General features: G+C 45.5%; 1 protein-coding gene across 1 annotated transcript in view; it reads right to left on the bottom strand.

Moving 5' to 3' along the window:
- Window positions 1-4,347: 4,347 nt before the first annotated feature.
- The window catches only part of LOC112549839 (olfactory receptor 10AC1), a 14,555-nt gene continuing 2,900 nt past the window's right edge, over window positions 4,348-16,002 (bottom strand). The window contains exon 2 of the mRNA XM_025200774.1: window positions 4,348-5,493. Within this exon, the coding sequence (XP_025056559.1) occupies window positions 4,483-5,475 (993 nt within the window). The 5' untranslated portion in view covers window positions 5,476-5,493 and the 3' untranslated portion in view covers window positions 4,348-4,482. The remainder of the gene's footprint in view (window positions 5,494-16,002) is intronic.

Genomic DNA, 16,002 nt, shown 5'->3' with positions numbered 1-16,002 from the left:
TGTGGGGTGGGGGTTGCTCCTGCCACTGGCTGAACCCTGGGAAGGTGGGGGCATGTGCCCCACGACCTGTGGGGCAGGCTGCAGCTGCAGGATGGAGCCGGAGCTGGCACTGCGCAGAGCTTTTCTTGGTGGGGGCTGGACTCAGAGCAGGCTCCGGCAGCACTGGGAGGAGGCTGCAGCTACCCCAAATTTTGCCACAGCTGTTTCCAGCCCCGCACCACCACCCACTTCCCGGCACAGCAGAGACTTTTCCCAGTGCTTGGGTGGAGGCAGGGCATTCAACCAGGGCTGTGCTGGGTGGCAGGCAGTGGCATGGGTCTGGGAGCGGAGCTGCAGTAAAATTAGGGGTGGTTGCAGTCTCCTCCCAGCGCTGCCAGAGCCCACTTCCAGACCAGCCCCCACCGAGAAAAGCCCCATGCAGTGCCAGCTCCTGCTCCTCCCCACAGCTGCCACCTGCCCTGCGCCCCATGGGGCACACACCCCCTGGCCCTGCCCTCCCAGGGTGTAAGCAGTGGGAGCAAGGGGGAGCTGCCCCCACCCCATGAGCTGTGCCTTCATCCCACACACCCCCACACCCCACCCTGGCTAGGCAGTGCCTGCCCCTTCCCCTGCCCCCTCCCTCACTGCGGGGGACCTTGATCTGCCTCCCCCCTCCCCTTCTGACTTACCAGTTGGAGGCAGCTCTCCATGCTGCCAGCTCTTCTCTGTGCTGCTCTGCAGCTCTGCACAGCACGGGCATTTATCAGCCCCATAGGGCCAATATCCAATATAGACAGTTTCTTCATATTGGTACTGACCCCATATTGGACCAATGTATCAGTACACCTCTAATAAATTGGTCCCCAACCACAGTAGGGAGCAGGAAGCCTGACCACCATAATTACCCCCCACTACCTGAGCCCCTGCCACCTGTGTCTATCTCCCCTGCCACTTGCTCCCCTGCCTGAACCCGTGCCCCCTCATCCCCAACCCTTGCTGTTGCTGATCCATTCCCACTGCTAACCCAGCCCCTGCTCCATCCCCCACAGGGCTGCTGTCCCATTCCCCAATGTACTGCTGCAGCTTCTCCTGACGTATGCTGCCACCCTTACCCATGTGTCTGATTGACAACAGTGAATTTGAGGAATCAGGCAGCAGCATAGGTCAGGGGATGCAGGAGCAGTTCAAGTGGGTAACTGGGCATCAGCATGGGTCAAGGGATAGAAAAGCAGCACATGCTGTTGCCCCATCCTCAGAATACTGCTGTTCCATTCCTTGACCCACACTGCTGCCTGATCAGCAACACAGGTCTGGATGGGACAACAGTAGGGGTCAGGGAGTAGGGAAGCAACGTGCTGTACTTCCCCATCCCAACACATGCTGCCACTCTACCTCCCACCCAATCCCCAGCCCACACTGCTCCACCACTGGGCTCCCACCCCAGGGCAGAGCCAGAGCACTGATATTCAAATCCAAAGCAAGGCTTATTTTTTCCCCTGATAACTGAAGAGAAAAAACTTGTTTTGTATTCAAGTAAATATGATAGGTTAGACAAGGACTTGTATGGAACAGTTTGGATAGAGATGATTCTGCTGCAGGCAAAACGTTGGACTAGATGACCTCCAAAGATCCCTTCCATCTCCACTTTTCTATGATTCGATATGGCTTCTTTCTTTTTTTTTTTTTTTTGTGTGTTCTAGATCATGCACTTTGTAATTGTGGGTGTGGACTTCAAGTCATGACTTTGGGTATTCCTTGGGTAAACAGCTGCCTGTGAGCACATATGACTGGATGCCAAGATGCCACTTCCAGTCCTATGATGCTATTAAAGGAGTTCTTAGAATATGTGATAATCAGAATAATCCAAATGTGTGATATTCAGATTTAGGTATCTGTGGGGGCCAGGAAGAAATTTATTTTCTCAATTAATGCATTCTTTGACTTCTCTTTTTCTTGCTTCTTTTTGTGTTTGTTTTCTTTTTCTAGTCATAGATACATAGATGTAGGGTTGGAAGGGACCTTGCAGATCTTCTAGTCCGACCCCCTGCCCTGGACAGGAGAGAAAACTGGGTTCAAATGACCCCAGCTAGGTAATCGTCAAGCCTCCTCTTAAAGACCCCCAAAGTAGGAGCCAGCACTACTTCCCTTGGAAGTTGGTTCCAGATCCTAGCCGCCCTGACTGTGAAGTAGCGCCTTCTAATGTCTAGTCTGAACCTACTCTCTAACAATTTATGGCCGTTATTCCTTGTTACTCTGGGAGCTGCTCAGGGGAACAAAGTCTCTCCCATTCCCCACTGGTCCCCCTAGTAAGTTTACAGATGGCCACCAGGTCCCCTCTCAGCCTTCTCTTGTGAAGGCTGAACAGGTTAAGGTCCCATAGCCTCTCCTTGTAGGGCCTGCCCTGCTGTCCCTGGATCATGAGAGTGGCCCTCCTTTGGACCCCCGCTTGAGATGCACCTTTGGATGCATGACAAGGTATGGCTGGCCTTGCTGGCTGCAGTCTGGCATTGGCGGTTTATGTTCATCTTGAAGTCAATAATGACTCCAAGATCCCTTTCCACCTCTGTACTTTCAAGAAGGGAACTCCCCAGCCTGTATGTATGCTGTGAATTCCTTCTCCCAAGGTGCAGCACCCTGCATTTGTCTACGTTGAACCCCATCCTATTCTCATCTGCCCACTTTTGTAGTCTGTCTAAATCTAGTTGCAGCCTCTCTCTCCCTTCAAGTGTGTCCACCTTGCCCCACATCTTAGTGTCATCAGCAAACCTGGACAGCGTGCTTTCCACCCCCTCGTCCAAGTCACTGATGAAGATGTTAAACAGTGCGGGCCCAAGGACCAAGCCCTGGGGTACCCCGCTACTCACATCTTGCCAGGTTGAGTACAACCCGTCCACCACTACTCTCTGGGTGCACCCCATCAGCCAATTTTTTACCCATCCAACTGTGTAGGCATCAATGCCACAGTCACTTAATTTATTGATGAGGATGGGGTAAAAGACAGTGCCAAAGGCCTTCTTAAAGTCTAGAAAGACTACGACCACGGCAACACCATCATCCAAGGATTTAGTTACTTGGTCATAAAAGGCAATCAGGTTGGTCAGGCAGGATCTGCCTTTGATGAACCCATGCTGATTGCCCCTAAGCATGATCTCCCCTGCTGGTCCCCTATAGATGTGCTCCTTGATGATTCTCTCCAACATCTTCCTGAGCACCAGATCGACAGATGGGACCCTCCGTTCCCCTTGGGATGGAATCCCCAATGATGAGGACCTGGCGTTTCTTCCTCCTGGTGCACCGCTCCCTGCTGGAGGCATCCCCTTCACCCTTCTCCACCAGGGCTGCCAGGGCCTCATATCCGTTCCCCAGTTGTACCTGGGGAGCCTCCACCACGCTAGCCCAAGCAGCCCTGGTTTTGGTGGATACCTTCTGCCACTCCTCTGTTGAACGTGTCTCCCCTGGGGGTCTGTACATGTCCCATCTGAAGCATTAGATTGTCCACAGAGAGAGATGCTAGTTTGGCAAGAAGATGCTTGTGTTCCTACAGCTTGCTTAGAAACCTTTTGAGTACCATGGCACAGGATCTTGCTCATGTGCTCAAGGTCAGGCTGACTGCCATAATAAGGGTTAGGAAGTAATTTTTCCTTAGGGTCAGATTGGCACAGACAGTGAGACTTTGTTTTGCTTTCTGTAGCATGAGGCATAGCCTCTTCCTTAAATCTTAACCTTAACCTAACAGATGTTAACCTAAGAGATTTCCTGTCATTGCTGTGGCAGAATAATGACAGTGCCTTGGCTCCTTTACCCTTTCCTTTCATGATGCTGAAGTGGTTCACCTCTCCCTCTGCAAAAGGTGCTTCTAAGTGTGATGTCTGAGTGGGTGGGAGTGAATGACTATGGGCCCTCCGGACTAATGCTTTTCTTCTGCGTTCTAATCAGACCACCCTAACATTGAAACCGTCTCCTGACAGAGACCAGTGCAGAACAAATGGACCCAATATTCTCAATGCGTTCTTGTCAGACCCTTATCACCTTCCTTTGCTAATGTTTAGCAAAATTCAAAATAACATTAGTTTTCATGATGTGCATGACTTTAATCAGGATGAGAATCTGAATGCAGCCTCTTTTCAACACACTGAGACGTGAATCAGTATTACTCTTCCTCCTTCGCCCAGAGGACCCTCATAAAAGAAAGCTCAAATTTATTGTACGGCACTTTCACAGTAATATCAGTGTATTTATTGATCTTTAAATCTAAATCTATACAAATATTTACATTGTATTTGAAATAATAATACAGCCTTCAGGAGACAAGGTAAAACAGTTTTGTATCAATATCCTTTGTTCTCCTGAACAGGCCAAAGAGGGGAGTATCTTCCCATGGTGACTGGAAACATGTATGTTTCTGTGTAATATCAACCTTGTGGGGAGTGGGGGGGGGAATAGGCCAAGAAGTGATCTTACAAGTAGATAAAGAATATCTGTTTTTGGCAGAAGGTGTATGTCCTAGTAAAGTTTATTGCACACACATATCCTGTACTTGAGATTATTCCAAGTTGCCTGAGATGTTCTTTGCAGTAACATCTTTCTCAGTGCTCCTTTGACTTCCTTGTTCCTCAGGCTGTAGATCAAAGGATACAGCAATGGAGTGATGTTAGTGTAAACAAGGGCCACCATCTTGTCTCGGCTTGGTGAGTATCTGGACTTGGGGCGGATGTACATGAAGGTGGCACATCCATAATGCAGGAGAGTGACAGCTACGTGTGAGGCACAAGTGGAAAAGGCCTTGCCTTGGCCAGAGGAAGGGTGGATGCTCAATATGGCAGCCACAATACAGGTGTAAGAAGCTAGGATGAGCAAGAAGGGGAGAAGGAGGAGGAGCACACAGGCAGTCAGCAGAGGCAGCTCAAAAGTATAACTCTGCGTGCACGTTAGGTGCAGCACAGCAGGAACATCACAAAAGAAGTGGTCAATGTGGTGAGAGTGGCAGAAGGGTAGGCGGAAAACAGCCAGAGTCAGCCCCAGAGAGACAGCAAAGCCCCCCAAACAGCAAGCCACAGTAAGGCGGAAGCAAAGGCCCTGGCTCATCACTGCTGTGTAGTGCAGCGGTCGACAGATGGCGACATAACGATCATAGGACATGGCTGCCAGAAGGAAGCACTCAGCACCCCCCAGCGCCACAAAGAGATGCATCTGGGTAGCACATGCAGTGAAAGAAATGGTGCGACTTCCAGGGTCCGCAAGGTTGACCAGTGTCTTGGGAACAATGACTAGAGTATAACAGAGCTCAATGGCAGAGAGCTGGCAGAGGAAGAAAAGCATGGGGGGTCGGGAGGATTCAGCAGCCACAGCAATAAGGATTAAAAGGTTCCCAGCCAGAGTGGTTATGTGCACACCCAAAAAGATAAAGAAGAGAAAGGTCTGGAGGTGGTTCAACTCAGAGAAGCCAAGCAGGAGGAATTCCATGTCAGCGGCAGTGGTCTCGTTGCCCCTTTCCATGCAGTCTTCACATGGCACCTGCCAGGAAAAAAACAAGAAAAAAGACAAGGAGTCTGTTTGGCCAGATTGCTAATCACCATCTTGTTACCTAACCACATCTTCCTTCCCCTCTGGCAGGAATTAGCTTCCAAGACAAACCCCCATAAATACAAACCTGATAAGTAGCTGTTATAAATCCTCCCAACAGTTGTGAAATTAGGCATTTAAAAAAAAAAAAAAACAATCTTGGGTTCAGATTCTGCCATTTTGTCATCCTAATATATATCAGTAATGCCTTTTCACACTGGTTTTCCTGACAGTTTAATATTAATAAGAGAAAAAGAATTTGGCCCTTTGACTTGTACTTATTGTAGCAGTGAATTGTGATTGCATACTCAAGAGGGAATTAATCTACTCTAATTAGATTTGGTTGTTTCTATCACACAATAGAATCTATAGAATCACATATCCTGAGTTTCAGGAATATAAATACATTATTGGGGTATACAGCTTCCAAGTGAAGAAAAATATGAATCCTGCAAGTCTTAGAAATGCGAGTAAGTTTTCATAAGAGGTGTCATGGTGAGATGTAAAAACCTGTTCCTATGCATAAGCAGTTGAAGAATCAATACATGATGTTAAGACATATCAGAAGCAACTTTGCCTAATAAAGCAACAATAAGGAATTTAAGGTATTTTCATATTAACTGATCAAATGTCACATCACCTTGAGAAACTGTTTTTTTGAACAAACTTCAGAATATGTAAATGAAGAGGTTATTGTCAGCTTAGTCCTAAATAACCATGCATTTGATTAAGCAGTAATTACTGGTTAAAGTAGTAACTGTGAGCAATATATAATTGAAGTAATTTATCTGAGGGGATAAAAGGTCCCCAGAATTGGCAAAGCAAAGTCTCCTTTCTAAGGCATCTTCTGAAAAATGAAGAAAATGGTTCAGAAGACCCAAATAAAAATAAAGGAATCCAAATGCATAGAGTTGGTATTGAAGCATATACAACATATACAACTGTAAGAGAGATGTAGAACCTTACAAAAGCAGGAAGACAAGACATATGACTTTGCAAGGCTCAAGAGATTCTTGAATTTAAATAGGTAACCTTCAGAAAAGGAAAATCCAGGCTAAGTAAAACCAGTAGAAAGGAGTATGAACTATAGGGAAAAATGTAATATGGATTTTAAAGGAAAAATAAGTCAAGATATAAAACAAAGAGAAACTTTAAGCAGGTCAAATGTACTGGGTTGACTGGTCTATCAGGGAAGAATAGAGGAAGCAATTAAAGATATTTTTTCTACATATTTGTGCTTCACCAAAGAGGAGGTAGGGTTATAACTATCCTGAATTTAGGGGGTTTTGTGGTCATAAAGCTGAATCACTGCCAGAGACTGAAGTGCCAGAAGAGATTCTGCTGAAATAAACTCATTCAAAATCAGCATGCTGGTAGTAGTGGATAGTACTTTTATGAATTTTAAAAATAATCAGAATAAATAGTGTCCAAGCTGCTAGTAAGCTGTAATTCAACTCAGCTACATACCAAAGAAATGTAGAGACAATGATTTTTTGGGGCGGTATATTTTATTGGACCAGCTGCATGGTTGGGAAAAAGAAAGACAAGCTTTTGAAAGCAAGGCATTCTTAAAGGACTTCACGAGATCATTTTGTCCAAGTCCCATCACTGAGGTAAGATATATTTGTCTAACATGGTCTTAAAAATCTCCAAAGCTAAGAAATTCCACAACTCCATAGGTAGCCAATTCCAGATTTTTACCAGCCTGTCAAATTTTTTTTCCAAATATCCAAACATAATTTTATTTGATGCAAGTTAGGTCTTAGTTAGTTTTCTGGTCCTTCCCTGAGTGCCCATGGAATACAACAGATCCCCCATCCTTTTCATAATAACATTTTATATATCAGAAGACTGCTATGTTCCCCATTTCAAATGATCAAATTCATTGATACCGTTAGGATAAAATAAACAATTGAACTAACTTGTAGGTAGCTTGGACTTTCCCAGCCTGATTAAGCATACCTGAACCCCAAAGCTAATCTCCTATCTCTTCCAATTAGAAAAGATGATCCAACAAAAGGTATCACCTCCTCTCATGCCCCTGTGTCAACCGTAGCTCTCAGATTCTGCCTAGCCACATATTCTCCATTCTGCATGCTGTACACACATTTTACAAAGGAACTGTGATGAGTTTCATAGGAATTAGATTTACATTTTAAATAATAAAGTAAAAAAAAAAACAGGGACCTTCCCTCACAGGAAGCTGTTAAGGAAACTGCATTAACAGGGATAAGCAATAAATTTCTATCCTGAGAAAGAAACTGGTAAGGAGATAGAAAACAGAAATAGCTAATTTCCTACCTGGCAAAATTTTAACTTTGGGATACCACAGACCTTCTTTACTAAAAAGCAGTATGTTTAATATACTTACTAAGAATTTAAGCTGTATTGCAAAAATCTGAAATGATAAATGAAGTAACACCATGATGCTACACAGGTTAAATTCTTTGCTGGTAAATATAAAGCAACTTACAGTGCAAGAAATAATATCAGTTCCTCATATACATTACATGGGGACTAAATTACCTGTAATCTGAGTGCCATTATAGACTTCTATTGACAACTTCTACTTAATGGGAAGCAATAAAAAACCCAGGATCTGGTTAGGATGAACAAGAATGGGAAATACTAGAACGTGAGGAACAAACATGAAGTCATTTCTGACCAACTTCTCTTCTGGTAAATGCTAATGAATGGTATCCTTCCTCCTTGCTTGTAAAAAAGTGACTATTGACTTCCAACAGTAAATGGAGAAAGACAAACTGTTTGGATGGCTAACAGGTACACAATGCTGGTTCCAGCAACCACAGTCAGCTCAAGAAGAGCTAGCTGTATATCAACAGGGCATGTGGCAGCTGATGACCTTGTCCAAAAGGCAGAGGATAACTCACCCAAACCTTGGTCACCTCCCCCAGGTTCAGCTGTTACTGCTCTAGGGCCCTGTCTGCTCACCAGTCCTACAGACATGAAAGGTAGTTTAACCCCAGCCATTTTTCAGAGTTAAGGAAATAAAGACGTCTTCCTCCAAATACTGTTCTTGGTTCACTCCTGCTGGGAATTCAGGGGTTACTTGGTCTGGGCCAGTTCTAGTAGTTGTCCCCAGAACCAAATGTCCTCATTGGGCATGTCTACACTTATAGTGTGCTGCTACAGCAATATAGCAGGGAAATCGAAGTGTGCTCTGCTCATGGCAGATACCCTCCCATACTGCATCATGCTTTAGTACTTCTGAAAGGAATTACTAAAGCACAGCGCCACAACAACATCACTGTACAACGACGTGTAGACTCACTCATTAGTTTCTTCTCCTAGCTTCTGATTCCTTAGGTAGGACATAAGAGACCTTTCCTTCTTTCCTACAAATCTCTGCCCTTTCTGCAGAAATTACAGGAAAATCCTCCCAAGGAAAGAAATTATGTTGTCTCCCCATTACTCAAAGGGCTCATTAATTTCCCTAGTATTCTATAGTTGTCCATTAGTAGACTTAATTCTTAGAAGTCATTGGCATTGGTCGTTATTGTACAAAACTGCAGTGATTTAATTAAATGTATGCTTACAAGCTAATTTACTTAAACCAGTATCAGTGTGTGAATAGACTCTTACATCAACCTAAAAACAGCTTATATTGGTTTAGCTTGAATTGGCAATTTTGTAGGCAGTACCTACATTTAAATGCCCAGCTTTAAACAAATGTATAGATCCATGCACAGTTTTAAATAAACTATTATTTATAAACTACTTACTTTCAAACTCTGGGACCTTGTGTGCTGCAAAAGCCTTAGAGACAAGAGAGCACACTGGTTGGATCATTATGAGTGGTACAGAGACAGGGCAAAAATGGTTTTATTGCATAATATCATTCAGGATTCTGAAAACCTTAGTCAAGCTCTCTCAAACTCTCTCTCTTTCTAGTCTGAGTTATCAAAGTGCCAACTAAAATATTCTGCCTCACTGTAGGAACCAGTTTATTGGCTTATTGTCCCTAACTCTTTCTCCTCTCTGCAATGTCCTTTTTGGTAGAGAAGAGCCAGAACATGGCAAGAATGAATAGAAAGATGAAGACTGCTGGTGAATACATCAAAACCAGTGGTAAACAAAACCAAGATGGATATCCTCATTTGCAATTATCAGAAATAAATACTTTACCTTTGGCACAGACAAGAGAAAGAGCTGCTGCTTTGCTGTCTCCACAGAGCTAAGATAGATATATGTAGTTCTACCCTGTATACCTCTTGCTTTATGAGCTTTTAGGAATGCCTCTTCAAATCCGTAATTAAAGGTGGAGGTGATGGTGGGGGGGGGAGTCAAGGAGGTTAACTCTTTCATTTCTGATATTTCTATAATACAACTGGAAGAGCTTTCAGAATTGGTAATAATAAATAGCAGCTATAAACTGTCCATTTCTTATCCACTTATCATCTGCTACTTGTATGGGTAGTGACATTGCATCCGTCCTTATCCCCTTATCCTCTCTTACCACATTATAGACATTTTACATCTTTAACACACAGCAGGCACATCTACATGTGTGCTTTAATGCACAATAACCTATTTTACTGCATATTAAAGCATCATGTAAAAAAACATGATTATGCTAATGTGCAGTAAAATAGGCTACTGTGCATTAAGTGTCACTTAAAAACATGCACTTTTGGTACTGCACATTAGGGCAGCCTAATACACATTTATTTAGTACCTCACATTGGAAGTACTAAATTTAATGCGCATTAGGAAAAGTGCACATGTAGATGTGTACCCAGTAGGTGTCTAGATGTACTATTAATACTATAAAGGCTTACCGCGGAGTAAAATACTGTGCAGTAAGCCTTCCCTGGAAGCACATCTACACATGGTCCCTGTTGGGAGCAGCTCCCAACAGGAGCAGACTGGTACAGGGCTGTTCCTACCCTGCTCTGGGCCCCTGCAGCTGCCAGGGGGAGCTCCAGACTCCCCCAGGATGGTAGCCTGGGGACTGGCAGGGAGCACAGGGGCCAGTCCCAATGTGCACAGGGTGAGGAGAGCTCTGCTAAATGCAGCACTGGCCCCATGCACAATGGGAGTAGTCCTGATGTGCACTGAAGAGCTCTCCCAACCCCATACAAATGGAGACAAGCCAGAAGTGGGACAGTTCCTGGCCAGCCGCTGGCTACTCAGGGAAATCCCAGCCCAGCCAGGGGCTGGCTGGGAGCTGCCCCAGAAGCAGCTCCTGCCCAGCCCCAGGCTGGGTGGGGAAGCAAAAGTTCCCCAATTCCAGCACTGCTCAGCTCCTGGCTCCTCTGGGGAGCCAGGAGCTGAGCAACACCAGGATGGGGTAGAGGCAGAGGGGCAACGAATCACCCCATCTCAGTGCTGGGGGGAGCTGTGAGCTGAGCAACACCAGGACCGGGGGAGTTCCTCATCTCCTGTGGCCCCCTGATATTGGAGCTGATTCGGAGCAAATTTGCTACTGTGCAGTATCTACTGCGCAGTTAGTTTTCTACCTGCATTTACAGATAGCAGCTAACTGCTCAGTAGACTAATTTACTGCATAGTAAATGGTGTGCACATGTAGATGGTGATGCTTTGCTGCACAGTAGATTAGTCTACTATGCAGTAAAGTGTCTCATGTAGACAAACCCCATATTTCTTATATGGATAGCAATGTTGCATCTGTCCTTATCCCCTTATGCTCTCTTACCAGGTTATAGGCATTTTACATCTTTAATACATAATGGGTGCATCTACACATGCATTTTACTGCAGAGTAGACTAATTAGCTCTGCAGTAAAGCATTACCATCTACATGTGCACCCGGTATCAGGACACAGAAAATGAATTAACTTACTCTAACTTAGTCCCTGACAGTACTATTTTATGGTGGAGTAATTTACTGCATTGTAATGTATGTGTAGACACTGATCATGGGTGTAAATTGTGCCCAATCAATCCCGCCAGCTGGGGGCCTCCTCCACCCCAGGTCAAATTGCTATGCACATTTTGACATTGCTCCCAGGAAGAATTTACTCCAGCTCAAACTGGGCCCCTGCAGCATCCAGGGGAGACTCTAGCATCCCCCTGGGTGCTAGCCCAGGGGACAGAAAACACCCATCTCCTGGCGGGGCTGGGATATTGCTCCCTGCCCCTGGGAGCTGTCCTACAACTGCAGAATGGGATCTGGGAGCTCCCTGCTGCCAGGGCAGGGGGACATTCTCCCTGCCCAGGCCCCGGTGCAGAGCTCACCCCCTGCTGCCCAGCTGACTAGGAGCACATTTGCTCCCAGTCAGGCATCTACATGTGTGCTACTGCACAACAAGTAATCACAAATAAATTTATTACTTGCATTTGTAGGTAGCAAATTTACTCATGATTAGAGCCAATCCTGTGCAGGAAGCGTCTGCATGTGTAGATGCAGATGCTTACTGCATAGTATTTAGCTCTACTGCACAGTAAAGCATCTCATGTAGATGTGTCCTGTAAGTGCAAAACTTTGATCCTGAAAACCACACACAGCTCTACCTGACCCTGGAGATAATTAAATTCCATCAGCAATATAGTTTGCAGCATTAAAATCTCCCAGCTGCCTACATTTCTAATTTAGTGAAAATTTTAGGAGTTTTTCTGTATCTTACATTTAATAGATATCAGACAGACAACAATGGTCCACTTGGGGCAAAAGCAGGGTCCCAACTCAGGGCTCATTCCCTTCCAAGAGAATATCCACTTATTTGAGCCACACTCCCTCTAACTCACTTACCTCCTAATACCATGCATCTTCCTCTCTTAGTAGTCCAGTGGGCAAGCTCTAAGAACACTGAAGGGCAGTTTATAAGGTACCCAAGGGGTAGACAATCATCAGGTGGTATCACTGGAAAGCCCAATTCCCCGGGTCATAAAATCTTACCTCAAATATGTGAAGTCTCAGACAGCGTACAGTTATATTCTCAGTAGCTGCATCTACACAAGACACAGACTGACACGTAGAGACGTGGCCGCTAAATGCTTTCTGGAGTTTTCTGCCCTCTCCCCTGCTGCTGCTGTTTTGGAGGGCTCTGGCTATGCCTATGGAGCTCCCAACCCTCTGCCACTGCTGCAGCCCTGAGTTTACCCCCTTGTGGTGAGTCCTGTGCTCCTGCTCAAGTGTTTATCTAGGCCAGTGTTTCTCAACCCGTGGCATGTGTACCTCTGGGGGTACATGAGACATGGGCAGGGGATACGCGGGTGCTGCATTTTGGTCTGTGTCTGCTCAGGCCAGAAGTTCCAGCCGCCGCTCCTCCTGCCATGTCCGGTGCGCCGGGGCTTTCACTCCCCAGAGTCAGTGTGCCGGGGGATAGGGACGGAGGCCCCGCGCCGGGTGCTCTGCCCTGGGCTGCAGTGAAAAAAATGGAACTTGGCTCACGGCAACAAAACTGGAAGTGCCACAATGAGATTTTCAGTTTCACTTTTGCCACATTGCTCGGCAGGAGGTACATAAGGTACCAAAGGCTGAGAACCACTGGTCTAGGCTGAGTAAAGCCAACATTGTGCGTTCCCGTCCTTCCTATGCGTGTCTGTGGTTGAGGTATTGGGTTCATCAAGCCCCTTCCTCACTCCATCCTTCCCCCACAGTTAGACAACCTCCTAACATACATGCATACCTGCCACACCAGCTACCCCCAGAAATTTCCACAGTGCCTCCCTCCCTTTGTCACAAAAAAGTGCACTATGAAGAGTGTGGAAGAAATCAAACTTTGCATTGTGGTTGTATCAGAATTGACAGAGCCATCTGGGTTTATTTAAAGCTATACAAGTGATCACAAGGAGGGTTCTCAAAGGAACTCTGACCTCTACAAGTTTACAAGCGTATTTATACTTTAGACAGCAAGAAAAGATGCAGGGTTCAGACAAAGCAACCTTGAAAGAAACAGGAAGAAGTTGATAATTTGTTTGTCACACGTAAGCAGTTTACTTTTTCAGCAAACATATTGTTTTGGGAACAGCTATCAGTTTTGGGTTTTTTTGGTTCCTGGAAAGGAGGAGGTTAACATCTGCACACAGATAAAACAAGGCATGAAGGTTTTTCCTTATCTTAGAACATTTTAAAACACATAGCATCAGCATCTTTTTCTCTTCTCTTTCTCTCTCTTTCTCTCTCTTCTTAGTCAAGTAAGAGGCCTGGTTAAACTTATTTCCACATTCCCCCCTTTTGGGCCTTTTTTGGCCCAACATATTAGATATATATAGCCATAAGCTTTTAACTTCTAATTTTTCTTTCTCTTTACCTTTTCGCTATTTTAATATACATATCACAAAAGTCGGTCCAATTAAGGGATAAAGCAATTATGGGCACCTTTGTTATTGTACTAGGAGGCAAGTGGGAACATACCCAACATTTAGAAACATTTAAATCCTTTGCATATTGATAAGACAGTTAAAGAAAAGCATTTTGGTGAGCACGCCAGTATGGGAGTGATCTTTTTGACCTGTTTTGAAGTCTAGTTTGATTTACAAAGTTTCTTTTAGCTGGTGAGTCTTTAAGTTCATATAAGATGATCCAAAAGGAAAGACTGAGCAGTACTTGAGTCATGACTAACTAACCCCACCTCGGGAACCAGGAACTAGGTAGAGGCCTTTTTCCTTTCCCGAAGGGCATAGTGGTGTCATTGGGGTACATTTTCTTCGCTCCCTCTTCGCCAGTGTGCGGGCCGGGAGCGGTCTGAGGCCCTCGGGGGCGTGCGGCGGGCTGTGGCCAGCAGCCCTGGCACGCGGGTCAGGGAATGCAGGCCGGCGGACTAGAATTAGGCACGGACGCGTAGCGATTGATTAAAGATTATTTTACTTACACCGTAGATGGTCGCGGTGCAGGCAGGAAAAACTTGCTTGCGTTGCAGTGGGGAGAGGCCAGAGGTTGATCAGACCCCTATAGCCTTCTTAAGGCGCACGCTGGGTCCGTTAGACTCCGCAGCACTTAGAGTTTTTCACGAGACGTGAAGTCCTCCTCCTCCACGAGATGGTTGTGGAGTCCTCCAACTTGGGCGGAAACTGCTCAAGCCTCTTATACAGCTAGCAAGCCAATCGCTAGCCGCCACGTGGGAATAATTTAGAACTGGCCAATAGTGGGACACAAATTTGCATGCGGGTGGCGGGAACTCCTTTGCACCGGGGTTTTCTCTTTGTAACTGAGAAATGCACCCTGCAAAGAAAGCTCCTCGTGGCGGGAAATAATTTAGCAGTGCCAAAGTGCGCACACACAAAATCACCCCCTTGGGTTGTGACAGCCAGTAGGCGCTTGGATTACTACTGGTCTTGAGCTCTCTTGTTGGCAGGCGTTAGGCTCGCTACCAGTCTGTGGAGGCTGATTACAAGGTTGATATGGGGGAGACTCAAGGTCTAATGGGGCTGATGTTTTCTTAGTGTGTGAAGCGTGGATCCACGGTTGGAGTCCTTGACACTTTATTGCAGTGTTGGTTGTCAGGAGTACCTGGAATGGGCCTTTCCAGCAGGGTTCCAGCAATGACTTCCGTTGATGGTCTTTTACATGAACCCAGTCACCAGGCAGCATGGAATGGCATGGCTCATCTGGTTCCTTGGGGACAGCTGCTTGTACCTGTGAATGAAAAGCCTTAACACACTTCATTAGTGCCGTACAGTAGTCTAAAATAGTATCATCAAGTAAATGTATACTGCAAAAGTGGGAGGCAACAGGTGGTGAGGCGGGGAGCCTCATGGGTTTTCCCATCAGGATTTCATGTGGGCTAAGTCCAGGCTTTCCTTGGTACAACAGGAAAAGTAGGTAAAACTGCAGAATTTACTGCACGGAGATCTTGTACAAAGCGATAGGTATTCTTTCAGGTTTCTTTACAGGAAGAATAGGCGTATTACAAGGGCTCTTCGACTTTAGGTAACAGCTTAGCTGGGTTTTAAAAGGGCCGTTATAACAGGGAGGGACAGCCTTTATGATTTCCTCTTGTAACACAGAAAGATTAGGGGACTCAGGCTCAGGAGGTGAGCTAGCTAGGGTAGCAAGTACAGCCATTTCATTAACACAGGGAACATCTAAATAAACACCATTAGGAGAACAATAAATAGTACAGCTGAGTTTACAAAGCAAATCTCTGCCTAACAAATTAACAGAAGGAGGACTGAGGAGAAAGGCATGTTGATCAGAAACAGGGCCAAGAGAAATATGTAAGGGTTGGGAAACAGGATGAGGAACTATCTGATTTGAAATTCCTACAGCGTTTACAACAGCAGAGGAGAGGGGGGTTGTAGAAAATTCTTCAGCTCGGAGAGTAGAGCGACTTGCGCTGGTGTTTACTAAACATTTTGTAGGAGTGCCACTTATTAAACAGGAAACGAAGGGATCCTCTTGATTAAGTGAGAGAAGCAGGGCTGTGATGATGTTATCATTCCTCAGGCTGTTCTTAACAGGAGGCTTCTTGGTTCGGAACAGAAAATTGAGTGAGAGGAGGTGGTGGCTGGTTAAATGTCATCCGCGGCTGGGGC

This window comes from Alligator sinensis, unplaced genomic scaffold (genome assembly GCF_000455745.1).
Source record: "Alligator sinensis unplaced genomic scaffold, ASM45574v1 scaffold161_1, whole genome shotgun sequence".
NCBI classification, from domain to species: domain Eukaryota; kingdom Metazoa; phylum Chordata; order Crocodylia; family Alligatoridae; genus Alligator; species Alligator sinensis.
Note: the sequence above shows the minus strand (reverse complement) of the source record. Positions and strands in the feature narration are given on the sequence as shown.